This window comes from Grus americana, chromosome Z (assembly GCF_028858705.1).
Source record: "Grus americana isolate bGruAme1 chromosome Z, bGruAme1.mat, whole genome shotgun sequence".
Lineage (NCBI taxonomy): Eukaryota > Metazoa > Chordata > Aves > Gruiformes > Gruidae > Grus > Grus americana.
In genome coordinates, this window is record NC_072891.1 from 76,953,912 (window position 1) to 76,975,396 (window position 21,485).

Here is a 21,485-nt window from a genome sequence, read left to right on the forward strand (position 1 = left end):
AAAGAAAAAAAAAGAGAAAACCTAACCTGAAATTCTAGCATAGAAAGTATATAGTATAGTATAGAATTTCATCCTCACACAGAAATGCTGAGTTGCTGTGATTGTTCTAATTTACAAAAAACAACCCCTCTGTTTTGTGTAGATGCTTAATAATGTGGTTTCTCTGGCACTATTTAGCCAAAATATGTTGCCATAGTTGCACTATTCCAATTTCTCTTAGTTTAGAAAAGCCCTGAAGGGAGAGGAATCCTACAAATGAAAAATACAAACCAAATCTGGCACAGTAAAATCTTTCATCGACAGAAGCTGCTTGCATTTGCTCCTGAGGAATAGCATGGTATAGTTAAGTTGTCTGGACTGGAACTGAAGGCATGGGTTTTCCACTATGAAAATGGGAGTTTGGTCTTCATAACTTGTGTGCAAGTCAGTGGTAATATTCCTGTTTTTTTAGTGAATTAACATGCAGACTTTCTCTTAATACAATTTCTAGGAAAATGAAAGACCAGGAAAAACATCTTGCCTGCAGGCTGTGTGTGCTTCATTCTTCTCCTTGTAATTCTAAAATTAGAGAGGGTTGCACACACTTCATTGTAAACTCGGGAAATTATATACTTTAAAGATTTTTGAAACCTGTGGTGTGATTAGAGAGTGTGAACTGCAAGCTGAGGCAAATACTGGTGTCTTTGATATAGTGCGGTTTTATATTCAGATAATCTTGAGTAATGGTGTGAAGAAAGATGCAATTTTGGAAGAAATTTTATTGAATAACACAAAATAACCAAGCCATGATACATAAGCCTCCTGGTAGCTAAGTAAAAGCAAGGCTTTTTTTCAAACACTCAGCACTTGAAAATCTTATTGTTGATATACTTTTCAGAAATGCTTTACTAGAAAATATGTTCTTTCTTTAAAAATGTCCTTTGTTGAATACAGAACAAGTAAAATATGAGAGATGGCTAAGATTGACTTGAGGCTACAGTAAATCTCCTCACCACATTTTACTAATCCTAATGCTCAGGCATCTTCTCAAGTACTCCCCTGAGCTGTCCCATTGGTAATGTGGTATCGCAGCGTACATTGGTGTCACCATCGTATTTACCCCAATATTGCTGTTGACAGTCCTATTGACAAAGCTCATGGATGTTCTGTGAATACTGGGTCTTTGCCCCAGCACCATTTCAGCAGAGATGTTTAACCATTCAGATGTTGGCTGGATGCAGAGTTCCCGGTCACTGACGTTTCTGCCTTCTCCCCAGAGCAGCTTTTATCCCAGAGGCTCCACACTGAGTGCTACAGGTACCTAAGCTTGGTTATTGTCCAATAACTTGGGTATTTTTTTGTCTAATAGCTTGGGTATTATCCCTGCTTGGTTCAAGACACAGTTCTGGTAAATGCAAACCAGGGACACATTGCATTCGCTCTGGAAAGCTGTGTTGCTGTTGTCTCCCCCCCATAACTTGCCCCGAGTGAGAACACCAGCTCCTGTATGAAGCACAGCTTGCAGTCATTAAAAGTGGAGGTAAGAGTTTCTAGCACTTACAAGAGATGCTGAATTGAGAGAAATGGAGCAAGAGGTCTTATCTTTGTTTCCTGGAGGCTTGACTCTCTTTGCCAGGCTTCAATCCCACTCTGAGGGCTACAGGGGTGGCTTTGAGTTCTGATGAACAGTTTGAAATTCCTGGGGAAAATCCGAGTGTGGACCAGAAACCAAACAGCTCCAAAGGCTGTTTTCCAGAGCTGTAACACACCTCTGTGTTTCAGCACAGCCTGTATACTTACACATGACTTCCAAAGCCCTGAAAAGAACTTCAGAGAAAAACCCAGGAGCAGTGGGGTTACCCACTCATGCTGAATTCCTCAGCAAATGTTGTTGGAGCCAGAGCATGGTAAATCACTTGTCCTGCTGGTTTTTATTTTGATTTGGTTTTTCTATATTAACTTTTGGTAGACAAAATACGAACTCAAAGCAATCTGTCTTACAGGGATCAAAGGACTGATGACTCAGCTAAAAACGCCATCTATCAAAGATAAAGATGCAAGAATTATCTGAGTGTAGAGGCATATTTGAATCAGTTCTGGCTCCACAAAGAACAGAGATCAAAATTCACCCATCCAGGGAAGTCACTGCAGCAACATTATTCCCTGGGCAAGTCCAAACTCATAAAACAGATGTTTAGGTCTGGTTCAATGACCACTGAGCTCAATGGAGTCTTCACTTCGGTGGGTGTTAGATCAAGGTCTCCTAAGCAAATTTGACAGTGGATAGTTTGGCTGCATCACAACAGCTGTTTCTTTCTGTGCAACAGTGGTCCTGCCTGTATTCAAGTAATGAGCAACAGTACGGTGATAAAAATGTCAGAGCTGGAAACCTTCATTTTGGCTTTGCTGTAGAAAGACACTACGAAAAGGATAGACTGGGTTTGAAGGTGTGGAAGAGTACAGTGTCAGACCCATTACACCCTCAAAGGAAGGTAGAGCCAAATTCAAACAAGTGGTAGTTGCACAGCTCCATGGGCTTATATGATGGATTTTGTTCTGATCTTCATTCTTCCTACATCTTCTCCACTGTTGCTAGTGGAGAAAGCCACAAGTGCAACTGAAAATGTTTGCTCTCTCCACACTTTCACTCTGGAGGACTTTCTACCATTGTAGGAATAAATGCTGAAGTGAACACTGAGTAAATCATTCTTAATAATATTTTTAAAAGGAGGATTTGAGCTGGTCCAGCTGGTGTATTTTTATTTTGGAAGTTCTGTTTTATACAGAAGCATTCCTAACATATGTGTTGGATCATATATATATTTGGTTATTTCTGGCCACTGCAGCAGTCAGCATTCTGAAATGTAAATGTAAATTTGATAGTAGTGCAAAGAGAGCTGAGGCAGGGCTAGATTCATTCTAGCTGCAGGAGGGGTCTGATGCTTTAGCATTTCAGTAATGCAGGACTTGGTTTGTGGGTTCAGTTCAAGGCCATTTAAAACCAACTGTGTTTTCCCTACATCAAAGCTTACATTTTTAAAAGTGCATCGAAAATTATTACATGGGAACAAATTTCTGAAAAGTGCTTGGTGACATGATGAAGACTTAAAAGTTCATTTCTACTCCTTTTCCTTCTCCAGTCTTGGAATTTAAGGTACAGCCAGAAACAAATCCACATATGTGCACTGAGCACACAGTTGTGTTCATTCAGTGGTACTTACATATGCGCACCCCCACACCCCCCCAAAAAAAATCCCAACAAGCCACAAACAGTTTTGTGAGGGGGTGCTTATTCATTAAATTCTGACATGGGGATGCCACTTGAACTAGAGTGCTGAGGCAGAGATAGTGAGGCAGGCAAGCTAGATTTCACCGGTGAAGCGAGTGGGTACAAATGCTGCCCAGCATTGCATGTTGGTGAGATGGAACACCGAATCATTGCAGCTCATGGAGTGTAAGTAGAGAGGGAAATTATTTTGATGTTAGGTCCCTGCAGTTCCCCTCAGCCTGTGTCACTAACCTGGGGGCACACAGTGATCACCGAATATTTCATCTAAAAGTGTGTAAGTCCACAGAACTGTTAGTGCTAAAAATTTGCTTTCATTTGTCAGCCTGAAAAAACACAGCTTTCAAGCCAAGGTACAGAGTCCATCTCATCTCTCAGGTCTTTGCTGCAGACCATAGTAAGAAGTGTCTGCGTTAAGAAAATGAATTATGTTTCATGGAGGCTTTAAGAGAAAGTTTTGGGGATGCACTTGCTAAATAGTGAATTGAACAAGCAGGATTCCTCTGTCTTCCATGTTTACACTATTCAAGCACTGTAACTATGTTTACACTGTTCAGTGCTTTCAGAATCCTAAAATCTTCTCTGGGTTCAGCTGTACACTGCTCAGTTGTAAGCAGTGTGGAGGGTTAATTTCATACAGGTTTGTACCTTAGTGCTACAGAGCTTCTGGGAAGAGCATGGCACAACATGTCCTTTATGGGATATGCAAGGAAAACGCAAGGTAAAAAAAAAGAAGCGTAGCACTGCCAAGTGCTTTGACTTCTCTGGAGCTGGAGATGCTCAGCAACTTTGCAGATACATCTGTGAACTGTAGAAAGCTCACGTTCCTTTCTGACATGTTCCTGGGAAGGAAGATCCTTCCTCAGCAAGACGAAGCAGCCCCATGCATTTCTATACCATTCTTTGATGATCCTGCTTACTGCAAATGAGGAGAACCAAATCAGGCCTATATTCCTGAGGACTGAAGCTCAGGACTGGGAAGCACCAGCACAGGGGTTGGCTTGGAAGGAATTAATGTGTCTGAGCGGTTATCAAGAGAGTCACAGTGAGCTGTGGCAGAATGGATTGAGGAACAGGTCAGTCTGAGGAAGTTTAAACTGAAATGTTGTCATCTGGATGAGAGCAGAGGTTCTTAGGTGACAAGATCCTGCTGAGATCGCTGAGATTCGCTGCACCATCTGTTCTGCTCCCTTTACAGCTGCTTCTCCTCTTGGTGCTCTTTTGGTCCCTTTCTGACCCTTCAGCCATGCTGTGCAGGAACAAGGCTCATGTAGCTCCTGTTCAGTGACTGCTTAGGAAAAATACAAAAATAGAAGCAGTGGTGCTCATAGCATTACATTTGGAGTAAGGATCAAACCCCCAAACTGTTCCTCTGTCCATTCTGCTGTCAATGGATGGATCATTTCATTTTGTGAATGAGGCTCAGAATTCTGTGGTAGTCTTCCATGTGAAAAAGCAAGGAAACCCCCAAACGCTATCCCAGCCAAATCTTTCTCTTAGCCAACTGAAGGAGTTTCACCAGCAAACAGGTTTTGCTGCTTTCCTCAGGCTTGCTGTGATGACAGCTGTAGTTGAAGGCATGCCACATTTGGCAAGGAGAGCATCTTCCCTGAAGACTAACCATCAGCTGAGGAGGAGCTGCGGTCTCGAGGAGCAAGTGTGACAGACAACCATGCAATTATTCTGAATGGAGAACAGCACTGCTTGCCCAGAAAGATGTGTGGGTATTTCTTCTTCTACTTCCCCCTGCACCCCCATCTCAGGAAAGCATTCTTGGTGCTGCTCATTGGTGATAAGAATGGTAATTGTGGTTCATCGTGGGTGAAACCCTGCCCTACTTATTCAATTGCAGAGATCCTACGGACTTCAGAAAGACCAAGATAGAAGCACAGAAGCTGTGAGACACACAAAAGGGAAGGCACTTGCTACACATAAATGACTGAATCAATATAAAATTTGGGATGTGCCTAGAATTGTGAAGGTGGAAAATTAGCGTGATTTGTTTTGTACCTACTGTACATCCCTATTTACTTCTAAATCAGTTCTTACAGAGCTACAAACATGAATAAATAGTATAAGCTCACATAATTTGGACATAGTAATTTTGTTCAAGGTGAGAGTTTGCTTTTCCCTTGAAGACACCAGCTGGAGATTGTACAAAAGTGTTAAGGGAACAGTGAAAAATGAGCATAGCTGGAGGACTTATTCTCTAGTTTAAGGATACGTGACATTGCCAAACTATTTCACAGGCTTGCAGAACTGCCAGAATTTGTGAGCCTTTCCTCTGTAATTGATGCCCTTTTGTTTCCTGGAGAGACATTCAATTAAAACCGTGTTTTCCTAACTAAAGGGAACCATGTGCAATTTGTGTCAGAGATGGAGGTCTGCCCCTCTCCCCCATGGTAAAGTGGGAGACCTAGTTGATTAATACCTTGCCTATAAGATGTCATTATTTTCTGCATGCTTTCTTTCTCTGCATGTCTGCTTCTTCTTGCTTCATAGTCTTTCTTTCAAGCAGAAAGTAATTTCAATAATATTTGAGTTGACATAGAAGTTTTGTACTCTTGAAGTCTAAAATTAGAGAAAATGCACTGACCTATTCCTAGCCCTTCCAGTTTGCTGGCCTGTTTTGAATGAGTGATTGTCCATCCCAGTCCTTTGACAAGTTGATGACATCCTTAGCAATATCAGTGAAGAAATCAAAACAAAGCAAAAGAGGCTGAGCTTTAACTCCACTGTTAGTAGCAGTTCCCTCATAGGGGATAGTGGGGAAGGTAATTAATGGTGCATGATTTTGAGTGCTCTTTTGCATGTCTGGGACCTCATCTGGGGGAGGCAGCAGCTCCTGCTGAGTTTGCTTCAGCCTCTTAATTTGGGAAGGAGAAATATTGCCTGCAATCCTGGCTTGACTGCTAATGGGGCCTATGAGACCGCAGCAGGACACTGGGGACCTCAGTGCTGCTGTGCCTTCTCTGACAAATGGCCACTTGGATTTCTGCTGTTGCTGACTTCAGTCCTTTAGCAATGTTAAGCATTTGGCTTAAGAAGTGCTAATAATAAAAGAAGCCCTAATATTGTCCATTGGCTAAAATCTTGAATGAGATAGATACTTACACCATGGTGGCCAAACCTTTAATTCACAGTGCCCTCAACCTGTTAGCTAGCAATTGTGTTTCCTTACTTCTAAGCATGAAAACAAAGATCTGTCAAAATGAAGCAGTGCTTCCTCTTCAGATGGCGATGGAGTTAACAGCCAGTTTGGCCAGGGCAGAGAGGCTAAAAACAGAGAATTTAAAACATTCTGAGCTTCTTTTGCTAGTATGAAAGAGCAGACCCCAACACACAAATGTTTGGGACCTCTGGATGTAGAAGCTGATAAAACATTACTTCCCCATAAAAAAAAGTCAGGTTTCAGCTGTTATAAGATTGGTTTGAAATCCATGCTATCTAAAATGAGTAAATGCAGGAGTTTTTACACCTTTTAATATTTTAGGATTCAGGTTTCAGAGGTTTTATACACCTGTGAGATTAGAAAGATTATTTTTTATCATTAAAAAAAGTAATTTTTGCATCGTAGTCTTACTTGAGAATCTTGGGCTTTTAGAAAATTCTCAGTATTATCAACCTTGGGATCAAGTCCCAAGAGCTGGTTAATGTGGCCATGGCTATACTGTTCCCTTGAACAAAAATCAGCATGTAATAGAATTTCAAACACACATATGTGTGATGCAAGTTAGTCTGTGTTGATTTGTCTAAAGTTACCCTGGGAAGTAAATCCATTGCTAACTGCCTGTAAGTCTGTGAGAGGACAGGATCCCAACAATTTCTTGCCTTCTTTACAACAAAATGCACCCATCACCCTCCCTGAGCTGTAGGTCCACCAAATACATGTTCCAGTATGCAGATGCTGCTGGAGGACACCTGCTTCCCACTGCACACCTCTGCTTCATCTGATTTTTTTGTATTCAGCTCCTTCACTGCATCCTCACCGCTGCTGCCCCCTTTCCGAGGGAGCTACATCACAGATTTCCCCATTTGTCCTGAAGAACCTCCCATGAGGTCCTAACCAAAACTCCACTGCAACACTCATGTGCAAGGAGGCAAAGGAGGATGGGTAGTTGAGGTAGCCAGGTCTTTGTTTCCCACTGGTGTTCGTTCATTCTCTGCATGGGATGAAGGAAAGCTGGTGGCCACAGCTACAAACTCCTGTTGCTCCTGGGACTTGCCTGGTGTCAGTGCATCTTCTCTGGGTCATAACAGAGGTCCTGTTCCTACTGCTGTGTGTAAAATCAGGAAGAATTTTGTCTGCATTAAACTAGCTAAGCCAAGACCCATCCTAGAACATGCAAGAGAGATGCTTTTTAGAGGTTGCTATTTTTCATTACCCTTTGATCACCAAGTATGTCTCCTATAGCAAAACCCTGGTTCTGGGTACAGAAAATATTCCATTTACCAAATCAAATCATATTCCAGTTAATGCATTAACGGATCTCAAGGAGTGGTTTTGCAACAATAACACTTTCTGGCATAGCACTTATTCTGTACACATTAGTCTCTACAGTGACATGTAAAGGTCATAAAAGCTAAACAAGCCATAAAATCAGATTCTTAATTTAGAGTCCAGATAGCCGCAGCAAATTTCCAGCACCTAGATATGCTTCACTCTGAATTAGATATTGCTAGGCTCTGAACTGCAGAAGAGTGCTGAGGAAGGTTAAGGCTTCGCCATCTGTAATGCAGTTAAAATACCAGTGTTATGCACACTGAAACTATACTTTGTTTTTGCCAGCTACTGTATGATTTCAGAGTATCCATCTTAGCAGGTTATTAAGCATGAGTCATCTTATCTAATCTTGCCAGTCTGAATGAAGGACTTATATAATCTTTGAAATGTGATTTAGCAAACGAGAGCAGACTGTCAGCGTGCTGTCTGACTGAGCAGACAAGGTTCCTCTTCAGGAAACTGGGTAGATAATGATGGATTTGCTGTGCTTTCTACAGGGTGAGTCCCTCCCTGCCAAATGGCCGTTGTCAACTTCTGCTGCAGCTGGCGAACCGAAGACACATTGCTTCTGAATAACTGATGTTTCTGCATTTTCAGCCCTGCACAAGCAATCTAGACCATGACAGTTGACCTGATCTCATTTCCCTATGGGGAAAATGGTTCTTCAGCCAACCTGGGCTTTCTGTCTTCCCAAGATCACCCCTGGTCATGCAGCAACTGAGCAGCTCCATGCTTTCCCACGGGTTTGCACTGATGTAGCTCCTGACTATTGCCCTGACCAAAGCTCTCCCTCCTTTCCCCTCTTTACTTTCCAGATTGTCCTCTTTGGCTTGTGTGAATATGGTGTTACTCCTCCCATCTTTTGGTGTTTCTTCTATTGTAAGTCCATATATTTGAATATACCAGTCAGCAGAAATGTGGATGCTCTGCGGGTTTTGACCCCATGAAGATTGACAGTGTATCTTCAAAAGGTTTAAAACAAATAACAAAATATAACAAACAACTTTTAGATGTTTAAAATTTATATGTTTGAAAAGGGGAGCCTTCTGCAGTGCCTAAAAGGCTTGCAAGGTGGGGACCTACTGCATTTATTATACTGCACAGTGGTCATGCAAGGAGCTTTGTGTTACAGGTGATGCTAGGAGATCTGTACAATTGCTGGGGTTTCATGTGGGCAATAATAGAAGCTGCAATTTGAGTTACTGTAGCAGTTGTTCTCTGTTCATGCACCATGGCTTGAGCTGCTGCAAAATCAAGCTTGAATCTTACACCGGTTTTATGCTATTTCCTAATGATGTGCTTCTTCCTCTTCATACATTATCCAGGACTTCCCTCCATGTCATGCTTAATTTCAAAGATGTTGGAAAAATACCTAGAACTTTGCAAAATACCTAGAAATTCCCATGCTGGCTCCATTCTTGACCCCACCAGTGAGGCACAGCACCTGGGTGGGGAGGAAAGACCCATGGTGAGCCTCATGGAGGGAATCGTAGGCAGTCCTTGTCCATTCTGTTTCCAGTTTTGGTTTGCACAGGCCACGCTTTGCCTGGTGAATGAGAGTGGGTGGGCAGGGATATGCGGGCTGCAAAACCAATGAAACACAGCCGCCTCACCTCTCTTGGCAGAGAGCAAACACAGTTATCTGCAGCTAGCCAGCAGGTGACTTTGTGAAGAACAGGTGAGTAGGCAGCTAGTAATTTGTGTTGATTTTAGGGAAAGCATTCTCCAGAGGCATTTAGTCACCGTATAGCTGTCTTTTCAAGCCATGACACAGTTCATTTTGCATCTAAAAATTTTGTGTAGAAGAGGATGGGGAACAAAATGAGGTGTAACATTGGCATGAATGCTGCATTTCAGTTGGGAAAAATGTAAAGGCCTTTTCTGCCTATATGAAAATATAAGTGAGATGAGAACAACAGGAGCTCTTGCAGGTCTTGCTCACAAGGCACAGGAGGGAAAAAGTTAGGGAGAGTCCCCAAACAGGCTTGCAGAAATGAGCAGAACTTCCCAGTTACTTTTAGCTGACTGAGAAAGTCACCGGAGGTGAATGCTCTGTCATCAGGCGTATACAAAGAGAGACACTCAGACTTTGCTATCATCTGACAGTGCTGCAGTTTCTTTGGTATCCCTTGATTACTTTAATGAAAAAAGTTCCACTTAGGTGATTAATAATTTTAAATATATATTTACCAAATTGAAATTGTATTGAGATGTGATCCCTTGTTTGAAAAAGTGACCTCTAGTAGGAAACAGCTGGCGAGATAGGAAACATGGATATCGTTAGAGGAATATAAACGTACTTTTAATCTCTATTAATTTAGCTGAGCAGTAACCTCAAAACATTCTCACCCCAGCCTGTGCCCAGCAACCATGAAATTTTTAATTGTTTGAGCTCTTTTACTACTGATCTTCTCCAGCAACACAAATAACCTTCATTTTTAAAAGAAAGACAACAGTGTAAAGAAAGAGAGACTGTCCAGTTCTGAATTAACAACAGTGAGAACCCTGGGTGAGGGCTGTGTGTTGGGGTCCATCTGTGAAGTGCTGACTTTCTTACAGACCTCTGGAGTCTGAGCTACCTGGACCTGTTGAAGTCAGCTAGAGATTCACCATTGACTTTGATCTATTTCAGCCACGGTTCTTGAGGAACTTTACAGTAGGAGGTAATAAATTCCCAACTCAGAAATGGACTACTGAGGGGTCCTGTATCCCAGTAGTGGGATCTGTGTGAAAACTGGTTTGTGCCATCTTTCTCAATGTGAGTATCGCTCTAGAATTGTACAGATAGTTGACTAACTGTATCTCATTTGGTTGTGGTAAAAAAAAAAAAAAAGATTGTTGTTGCAGTAATTAAGTATTAAAATACCTGGATAACAGGAAAATGGGCAATGACTGCAGCTTAAATCTGGAAGTGTGTGGAATACAGAATGCTATAAGCAAAATAAAAGTTAAAAGATAATTATTAACAGCAAATGTTGCTGTGAACAACCTCCTACAGTTGATTTAAACAGATGGTTTAGAGCAGATGCAAGAAGCCAACAGATATATACAAACTGAGCATTCTCACTGCACCTTAATTTTTTGTCAGGGCCCTGAGGGTACCCATGGGCCTTAATAGCTCTACCCATCCTGCCCTGGGACCCCCACCTACCCCCTGCCCGTGGCCCAGGAGTCCCATTTCAGCTCAGCCTGGGTCTGTCAGCCCAGTGCCCAGGCCTGGGGCTGTCCCAGCTGCCTGGCCCCCAGCCACCAGTGCCCTGGTGTTCGTCAAGCAGTGACCAAGCCCTGTGCCATTAATTCTAGACATACCTTATAGCCATGCTTATATACTATCAGAAGCTTACTACTCAGATTGTTGACTTTTGATACCAGATACCTTGGTAAACTACTCGGGGGAAAAAAAAGCTACAGACCAGGAAGTTACCTGCAAACAATTTCAGTATTTTTAGCTGAGTTATGTTATAGTTCCTTGCTCTTCTTTGTTTACTGAAAGAGCTTCTCTTAAGCCTTTGCACAACAGATGACTCTCAGTATAGCACAGCAAAGGGTTTTCCTTGTATCGAAAACTAAATTTTCTTGCCTTCATTTTGAATGCCTCTCCAATTCAGTTGAAAAGGAAATATTTGATACATTTGAGAAATGTGCATAAATTTTTGGAAAATATCATGAAGTTTCATCAGGTGCAGAGGAGTGTCTATGTTGGTGCTTGATTGCTGCCCTGATGTTCAAGATTAATTGTATCTTTTAAGATTTTATTTATTTTTCATTTCCCAAGTGTGAAGACACAGTCACCATCTTTTGGGCTGCATTTGCATTTTGTCAGAGGTTTAGGCTTCAAATCATATTGCCACCGATACTGAACTGGCTTGTTTAAAAAGCCATTTTATCTTATTTTAGTTGTGTATTGCAGGGATATTTCTTCCCTTGGATTTTAAGGCAGATTTTTTGCAGGCAGAATGAGGAATGAGTGCTGTTTTGAGAAACGTGCCTTGGAGCGCATGCAATGAGAGTGAAATGGCTTTAGCTGAGCTCACAAATGTTTCACTTGCCCATGCAAACATGGTCTTGCTTTGGGAGTGCTGAAGAGCGGGGTTTTGCTCTCTGTTTGCAGGTGAGCAGCAAGCATGAGCTTGGCAACCTGTGACCGTGAGTGTCAGGACCCTGTGATCTGAACTGCATCTCCAGCTGACTTCCCAGTGGCAAAGTGCTGTTGATCCTGTACCATGGAGGATTGCCTTCACACCTCCTCTGAAAACCTCTCCAAGCTGGTGAGCTGGGCCCACAGCCACGGGACCATCTGCAGCCTCATCCCCAACCTCAAGCACTTGCTCTCCGAGGGGTCCCATGGCAACCTGACAGCCATGTGGGGCTGTAGCGCCGGCCATGCCTACCACTGGCCCCTGGCTGCCACTTGCCGAGCCGGCTCCCAGGAGCGCGTCTGCTTCCAGGACAGCCGCAGCTTCAACTCGGACAGCCCCAGCATGCTGGGGGTGCCCTCGGAGGCACAGGCCAGCCCCCTGGAGCGTTACCCGGGTCGCACAGGGAAGGCCAAGCTGGACTGCACCCGCACCCGTGACTCCTGTGACTTCTCCTACTGCAGTGAGCCATCAGAGCTGGGCGAGCCCGTGGAGGAGTACGAGGATGAGGCCACCCTCTTTGACATGGTCTGTGAGTCCTCTGTCACCGATGAGGACAGCGACTTTGAGCCGCACTCCCACCGGGGCCCCACTGGCCCCCGCAAGCGGCCGGCTGCCAGCCTGCCCACCGCTGCCCAGGCCCAGCCTGCTGACGAGGGCGGCGGTGAGGTGCTCCTCAAAAAGATCAAGCAGGAGCTCCCTGAGGACTACTACATAGTGGCCAACGCTGAGCTGACGGCCGGTGCCGACGGGCCGGCCCTGGCCCTGATGCAGATGTCCAAGCCCAAACCTCCGGCCCAGGCCGGGCCCTCCGGCCTGGGCCCTTCCAGGGCCCTGCCCCAGCCAGCTGTGGGCCCCGATGCTGACCCACAGCGCCTCTCTGCCTCCCCCCCTGGCCCGCTCCGGCTGGCCACACAGAGGCCACCCCGGGGCCCCCTGGCCTCCCCAGCACGGGGGGCAGGTGGTGGCCCTGTGGCTGCCCTGCAAGTGCCAGCCACCAGCTCCAACGCCACTGTTGCCGCTGGGAAACCCATTAGCATCCCCCTGTCAGCCCTGCAGCTGCCTGGTCAGGAGGAGCCGCCGACCGCTGAGGAGACCCTCCCACCCCCGCCACAGCTGGCCCTGAGCAGTGAGGCAGCTGGCTCGCCTTCGGTGAGCACCGAGCCCGAGGTCAGCTCCAGCCAGCAGCAGCCCCCCGCTGTCCCTGCCGCCACGCCCGAGGTGACGGCGCAGTCAGTGCCAGGTAGGACGCTGGGTGGGAGTCAAAGGGTGGCAGCGTTTTGGGGGTGGCCCCCCAGGCATGGCTTGGTGAGGGGGCAGCCAGGGAGGAGGTGCTGCATTGCGCCAGGGTGCCCTGGTCCCACCAGCTTGTAAGTCAGTAGATAGGGAAACCCTCCCCACTTGGAAGAGGATTTGGGAGACCTCAATTAGGCAAAGGCCAGGAGCACACCCTGTGAGAAAGTGTACCACTGCCATAGGGAAAGAGCTTTTTTAGGACAGATTTATAGGTCTGTTTTGGGTGCAGTTGTGTCACAGGAGAGGGTATGCAGCCACCTTGCTGTGTGCACAGGGTGGAGAGGACATGAAACCTGGCTGTGCACTCTTTTAGTGAACCAGAAAGAAGTCTTAGTGGAGCCTAGAGCTGGGGATCAGGTGTTGCCTTCACCCTGTCAGAAGAGTGATGTCTGACATGGAGGGGCAAAGGAGGGCACAAGGAGAGTACCTGGAGAGGGGTTTGCACTTCTATAAATCTTTATTAAATGGTTTCCCTGACCATAAATCAGAGCAGCCTGCAAAGTCAAGAAGGACGACCACAACCTTAACTGTGAAACTCATAACAAACTTTAAAACAAGAGAAAAAATTATTTTTTTCCCTGTTCTCAGTGGAAGTTCTCATATCCTTTGTCCTTCATTTTTTTCATCTGCTGCTGCTGCCAAAGCACTGAGAATTGGCACAAACAGATCAACATTATCGGATAAAGAGCATGTTGAAACAGCATACTTCTCCTGAATGATTATCCCATGTGCAGAATGCCTACAGTGTTGGCTGTAGGTCTTCTGGAGGGGGAGGAAATCTGTTTCTTGAGCAAACTCACCACTTCCCTTAGGACCAGAGAGTAGACAGTGCTGACTTTGCTCTTCCAGCTGCTGAGTGGTGCCATCCCGGGAGGAGGCGAGTGCAGGAGTGAGTCCTCCATCTGCTCACTCGCTGGTTCAGCCTAGGAGCCTGGTGAGACAGAGCAGAGCCAAACAGCAGAGGGGGAAAAATTGCCTGTATGCAGTCCATGTGGCAGCTTCTGTAAGCACTAAAAACAATGACTTTAACAACCTGGATGATACTTTAACCTGGACACCCTGAAACCTGATTTAACACTAGGAAATCTGTTAATTGGCAAGAGCCTGCAGATCTTGTTGCCAAATAAAAGAATGGGCAAAGTTAAATACTCAGTTTTGCTGTGTAAAACCCCACTAAGCATTAGAAATTAGAAAGGATGATAGTTGTCTTAGTTACAGCAAAGAAAATTCTTCTTTGGAACCCATTTCTGCCTGGCTGCATCTTTGAGATGTTATTTTGTAGCAGTCCTGTGATGTAACATCCCTCCTGGAAATTCCCTGACAAACTCCATCTGGTTTAGAACTGACTCTGCTCAGTTAAATATAAGAGATATGGGATGCCTGATGTTAATCCAAATTGTGTGGTTTGCATTCCTCAGTTTATAGCATATCACTGCTGTATATACTAGAGCTGGTTTCTACCAACCTGCACCTGCAACTTGCTCAGTCTCAAACTTGCAAGCTGAGACAATGGAATAGAAACCTAGGCAGAATTTCTGCATGTAGGTGTGTCTTATCTGGGAGAGTGATTTGCTTTCAACAGATTCATGAAAAAGACCAAAATGTTTCAAACTGCTTTTGCCAGGTCCTCAGAAGCCAAACAAGGTCAGCAGTTGATACTGCTTAGGGTTAAACCTTACAAGAATGAACACAGTGCCACATTTTCACTTTTATATAGTTTCCAGAGCAGGGTTGGTCCCTGCCTAGTGTCTCACTGTGAGGACAAAGTGTGATTGCATATGAATTTACACCCACTGCGTAAATCAACCCTCAAAACATCCTAGTGTTTCTTGAATAGACAGCAGTGTTATCTCAGAGTGCTGTCCAAATTCCAGTTCAGTCAGTCAGTTCTCAATACTTCAGTTTCTTGTGATGTTATCAAAAGTGTTATGCAGTTCCTCTCCTCAGTGTTGTTCCTTAGGGTTGTTGTAGTATGCTGTTACTGTACTCAGAGGTAGCTGCATTTTAACTAGGGCAAAATGATTGACATACAACTAAAACTTGATACTCACGTCAGTTAAGTCTCCAATTTCCGTAGAGCCTGCTCCTTTGGGAAAGAAGTGCTGGCATTAATAAATCTTCAAGTTGCAGAGAAATGGGCAATGTTGGCAAGTGAATTTATTACAGATGTGTAGTTCTGCGCAGCAGATTCTTGCAGATAGAATGTGGAGGTCTGATTAAAGACTAGACTAGGGTGATTGCTCACGTACAGTGATTTCATTAGGTTGTCTCTTAACAACGAGCGATGTACTGGAAGTGGTGCATGATATATAAAATTTAAACAGTATTGAACTACAAGAGGATGTTTATCTATCCTATGTAAAAATGTTTCTCTCCTAAACAGACAGAAACAAGAATGAGTATAATCCTTATGTGAAAAAAAGGCAGGAAATCATTATACCAAGGAGCCAAGAGCTTTTGTTAGTTTATAGACTCAGTGGATGCTTCACAAACAAAGGTACAGTTCCAAGTGAGCAGGGAATTTAAATTCTGCCTTGTCCCCTACAAAATGTTGCTTAATTTTAAAATAATATATGAAACCCTGCTCCTGGTCCCATTTGAACTGGTTGTATGTTTATGAGGTCTTTGCAGGACTAAGGCCTTAAATGCTAAGGGTACGATCCAACCAGCAAGAAATATTACTTTGAGTTTTAGCTTAAGTCACATATCCTTCCATTTGTATCAGAAGACACAGCTGATAGTTTCCATGCATGGTAATCTCATAGGTCATGAAAGTTTGAGTGAGATTCTCCATGAAATCAAAAATATTGATTATATATGTGAGCTTAGGCCAGTTTAAGCCACATTATACTTTTGAATTAGTTTCTCTTCCAAACATTTTTTTTTTCTCTTTTACCCTCTTAAATTAAACCATGGCAACTAAATGTGTAAGCTGGGACTTCTCAAAGGTATTTTTGTGTCTTAAAAGTGAAGTGACATCCCAATGAAGATTCAGTAGGGTTAGACACCGATTTCTCTTGGGTTCAGGTCTCCATCTAAGCATTGTGGAATTTACGGAATTATTTTTGTTAAACTTCAGCCCTAATAAGTGGACATTCATCTGTGAATTTTCAGATTGTTCTTTACCACTTTATTAACAAAGCTTTCAAGAATACATGTGGATATTATTTAGTCCTTTTTTTCTTCTGGAAAAAATTAGAGGACATAGATCTGATAGGAGAGAGATTTTTGCAATACTGAAGAGCAGGGAATTTATGCAATTTCTACTTCCCAAAAAGCCTCTTTTGTGTTTTCCTTTTGCTAATACTTGGTCTACTTTTTATGTCCAAGACCCAGCAAGGGCAAGGTAGGTCACAGCAGTGAAGATGGGAGGTGAGTAAGAAACATGATGCTTTAGGTTGCAGTACATGCAGCCTAGAGAAATTAGTGGCATTTGGATATCTGAAACAATGAGTGGAAAAGATTTGGTGGTATTGCAGAGGGATATGGAGGAAGACTATGGTTCAGAGGAGGATAGAGTTTATTGTGTACGAAGGCAAGTTTTGATCCTCAGCGAGGTAGGACTTACTTCATAAGCAGAATTACTGAAGTATTTATGAAGAATATTCACTTTCCACCTGAAGACTGAGGGTGAAGTTGTGCTTTGGATTAACAAGGCAGTGCAGCAAGACTTCTCTGGTCGAACACTAGTCCAACACTACGAATACAGGAGCAAAGAGTTCCATGAGGATACACTAAAAAGACGTCAAATACTTATGTACAAGATGTGCAGAACGCAAAGAGTAGTGAGTAGACGTGCAGAATAAAAGATCCTGTAAATGAAGTGACTAGGGTTGTTGCTTCTGTCAGAGACGTGGCAAATCATATTCTGTGGGTACCATCACAATGCCATCATGCATATGCATTGCTGAACTCGCCAGGCTGCCAACTAATGTTTTACATGTACAGGTGTTTGCAGAGTTTGGAAGGGAAACAGGTTGTCCACAAGCACCACTGCTTTCTTAGCATGCTGCACACTGTCCCTCTGCCGTGGTTATTGAACGGTATCGACAGTTGAATGTGTGCCATGATCAGTGGTGCCCTGGTCTGAACTGAGGGCATACTTAGCCTTGCTGACTCTGAAGTCTCCACTCTGAACTCCTCCCCGTCCTTTTCTTTTCCGTAGCTGTCATGTCAGGATCCCAGATCAGTGCCTGGTGATCAACTTATCCTGGTGACTTGGGCAAGGATCTAGTTCTGGTCCTGTGCTCTCATCACGGGAAAGTGCAAGCAGGGATTGCAGCCTTTCATGACTGACACCTAACGTGGGTTGATTCTCGCTCTGCTCTCAGTGTGGACATCCCTGTCAGGTCCAGGTGTTCATGTAATGTTTCTGTCTGAACGTGATCATTATAAAATGCAGTGCATCTGGGCATTGTCTGATATTGATGTAGAGCTTTTAAGTGGAATATTTTAAAGTATTTTTCTGCAATCAAAAGAATTAGAACCTCTCCCTTTCCCTCTTTGCAATTGTGTGGGTTTAAATTAAGTGGGAGCTGAGATCTTCATGTGTTTGTAAGACTTATGGATTATGAGCTGTTAGATGAGCACCTAAATGTTACAAGACTTAGGACAAAGAAGTCCCCCACACCTCATGAATTGCCAATTTTGACTAGGTTTAGCTTAAACTCCTAAATCACTGTTTACAATGCAAAGAAAAAAAAGTGTGTCAGCTGACACATTCCAAAGCAGTGCAAACAGAAAAAAAAAATGCCTTTTTTTACAGGTATGTAAAGCATCAGCCATACATACAGAAAGGCCAAATTAATCCCTGCTGTAATTCTTCCAAGTCCAGTGGAACTGTGCCAAGAATTAATGTCACACAAGGCAAATTATAACATCAAAGAAAATTACAAAACTTTATTTAAGCTCTTCCAAGAACACTCAAATAATTGCTGATCGGTCTCTGTATTTGCAGTTTCCATACAAAGATTGATGACTTTCGGCTAAAGTGACTGCTGAAGCCTCCCTCCAGGGAAATACGCTGCTGAATGTGGTCAAGCGAACAATTAAACATATGTAGGAGTGAGACAGTCTCTTCCTCTTTGTGTTGGACTAAAGAGTTCAAAGTACACTGGTGACTCTTTAGGTCCTGTAATTGATATCCATTCTTGCTCTAGTCACTGATCTAAAGATAGTAAGTGCTGAGATACATAATCACAAAAAACATAGGACTTTAAGTTAGAAGAATAAAATTAGATTATTATGGTTTTAATCATCAGAAAAAGGAAACTAGTGAGTTGATTAATCCTGCACTGCCACTGCCTTCTGATGGATTTGCCAGCCCGGTCCCACCCTTAATTATCTGTGTCCAAATGCGGTTAAATTAGAAACTAATGTTTTGGGGGCTGTATTCTAGAAGTTCTGCTAATGAGGCTTATATTATTTATATTTATAATAACTGTAAGGGAGTTCTGTTTAAAAGCAGGACAGTATCATAGAAAGGACAAATTCAACCCTGGCAAAGTAGTCATCTATTTGCTTTTATCATCTAGTTACACAGCATGACAAATTAAAAAAAATGAAACCATAGTACTGATAATTCTAATACAAGATTATGTTTTATGAAGCTGCTCCTACAAGAAGCATTTATCCAGTTATTAATTCTTGCAGAAGAACACTGAAATGAAGACTCATCAAGTATTACAGCATCTTTAGATTTTCACTGTACTTAAGAAATATATTTATCACCATTTGAGGATCCCACATGTATTTTCTTTAGTGGAAATTCCTTCCAGACACAGAAGGCTCCTGCCAGCTTCTTTGCAGACTTGAAGACCAGCTGTGGATTTGTCATGTAGAAGGTGATCTTCTTGCTGTCCTAAATATTATTTATCAAAGCAGCTATGCACACAAGAGATTAGGCTGCTGCTTTTCTTCGTGTCAGGGCTTGTTTCCCCTGTTCACCATGGACTTCTTGTGCATGGAACTGCCTGCAGCACACAGAGACATCTCCTGGAAGTGACGTTGCTGGATATATATGTACATTTTGGAGGAAACCATTCATGAGTAGTCATGCTGAATGTAGGTTGGTGTGGGAGACATTTGGGGATGGGCTTTGCATTGTATTCCTGCAATAAAAGCTGCATAGACCTGTTGATCTTCTGTAACAGGTGAGGAATGGTAGTTTCCATGTGCTCTGTGGAAGTTGCTTGCCTGTAGCTAGGAGGGAATTGAATCTGTACCCTCGAAAGATACATTGCAGCCAGGCCTCAGCAGTTTTTAAGGATTAAATCTGTAAAGCATGCCAAGTTCAGCTGCCAGTCGGGAGTATGCTCTGGGTTTCTGAATAGAATATGTATTCTTAGTTCAAAATACCATAGCACAAACAGTATTAAGTAATATGGTGTGTCATACCAGGAGAGAAACTGCCCACTTCAATAAGTGGTTGTGTTCCAGAGCATCACTACTTATTTCAGACTTAGAAATATACCCTCTCCCCCATTACCCCAACATGAAAGGCAGAAAAGCAGAAAATAAAAAGCACAAGTGAGAAGTAGAAAACAATCATTTTTGCAAGACCAACATGATCTAGGTGCTATGCTTTCCTTTTCACTAAAGGTGTATTAAACAGTCTATTGTGCAAAGTGCTGTGTTTTGTGATATTGGTATAGAAAGGAAGAAAATAAGCCCTCTGCTAGTTCCAGCTGTGCTGAAAACATATGGAAACAACAAAGGAAACTGCACATCACTTTATTTTTAGGAAATAGATTATTATTTAACATGGTGGTTTTGATCAGAGATGTGTTTTCTTTGTGTGGTCTTTGCAATTGCTGTTTAATTTTGAAGCTATTTTCATCTTATGATTTGTGAGTCTCCGAGTAAGAAAAGGGAGGCAAGGCAAGATCAGATTGGGATCTACAGAGGAGATGCAGCACAGCCGCCAAGAGAGACACTGACCCTGGAAATGCTTCAGACATGCACGTTCCTTTTGCACTTTGAATGGGGGGCTGGAATGGAAAGGGGGCACAAGACTGGCATTTTAGGTCAGGATAATTTCTGAGAGTGTTTTTCCACTTTGGATGAGGCTGGTACTTCAGTAAATATACCTATAGAAGAACTATTTCACATATGTATTCAAGGTTTAAGCTTTTAATAGCAGCAGTAAACCTTGAGAAGAACTGTTTTCACCTGTCTCCATGACAGGAACATACCATTTGTGCATAAGCCGTTCTGTGAAGCCAGCACACAGTGACTTCTCATTTCTCCCATTTTTCTCATACCTAAATTATTTCCCTCCTACTGAGTCTTGTTCTGTCATGTCATCTTCTTTTTGTGCTTGCAGCGAACCTAGAACCTGCTTGAGTGTGAAACAGATCAGTAAAAATTTCTGAGTGTATTTTCTATTTATCTAAGCAAGATAACAATTTTCAATATAGAAATACTTGTTTGAATTTTTCTAGAAAAGAAAACAGAAGCATGACAGTAGGTATTTTATCATGGCTGGCACAGCAAGAGCAGTGCTTACTAAAATATCCAGATCCTGGAAGCACAGATTCGTGCTGAAATCCATCTCTCTTTGATAAAGGATGCTCAAATGAAGCATATGCCCATGCTGTTTGCAGGAAGTGTTGAGCCAGGCTATTAAATCAGAGCTGAGAGAGAGAGAACCCGAAACACCTACTTTCCCTGATGAATCTTTCTTGCTGGGGCACATGGACTGGTCACACAAAAGCTGCTTTTGACATTGGTCTGAACAGCTTAGGTGTGGCTTGTGGCCACTGTGGGATGGGTGGGCAGAGCTGTATTTTCGTTTCCCAAATAAGCCCACATTTGTCTGGAGCCAAGCAAAAAGGCAGGATGCTGCTGATCACATGAACATGGTATTAGAGGCAGCAGTTCCTGTCCCTGGTGGGAGCTGGGAACAGGGCTTCCTACAAGCATATCGTGTAAAAAGTGGTGCTGAGGACCTTACTCAGTCTGATGAAAGCTTCACATTATATGCTTAATTATACATTGACAATTAAGTGCATTGGCTGCATCTAACAGGTAAGCTCCCGTTAATTTTAATTAAACAGTAAGTGCACACGCGCACGCAGAAATACTGTACATGTTCCTGTTGGTTAAACTCAGGATATCTTTAGACTGGCAGTGACACTGCAGTCTGTTGTTGCTTTTCATTAACTAGGTCTTCATGATGAAAACATCACTTGAAACCATACAACTATGGATAATAATATTTAATCGCTTGCTGCTTTGCCCTTGGTGAAAAAAGAAAAAAGAAAGAAAAAAGCTGGCCTTCTGT

General features: G+C 43.0%; 1 protein-coding gene across 1 annotated transcript in view; it reads left to right on the plus strand.

Moving 5' to 3' along the window:
* Positions 1-21,485, plus strand: part of KIAA1958 (KIAA1958 ortholog) — a 52,977-nt gene that overhangs the window by 18,459 nt on the left and 13,033 nt on the right. The window contains exon 2 of the mRNA XM_054810618.1: positions 11,881-13,148. Within this exon, the coding sequence (XP_054666593.1) occupies positions 11,993-13,148 (1,156 nt within the window). The 5' untranslated portion in view covers positions 11,881-11,992. The remainder of the gene's footprint in view (positions 1-11,880; positions 13,149-21,485) is intronic.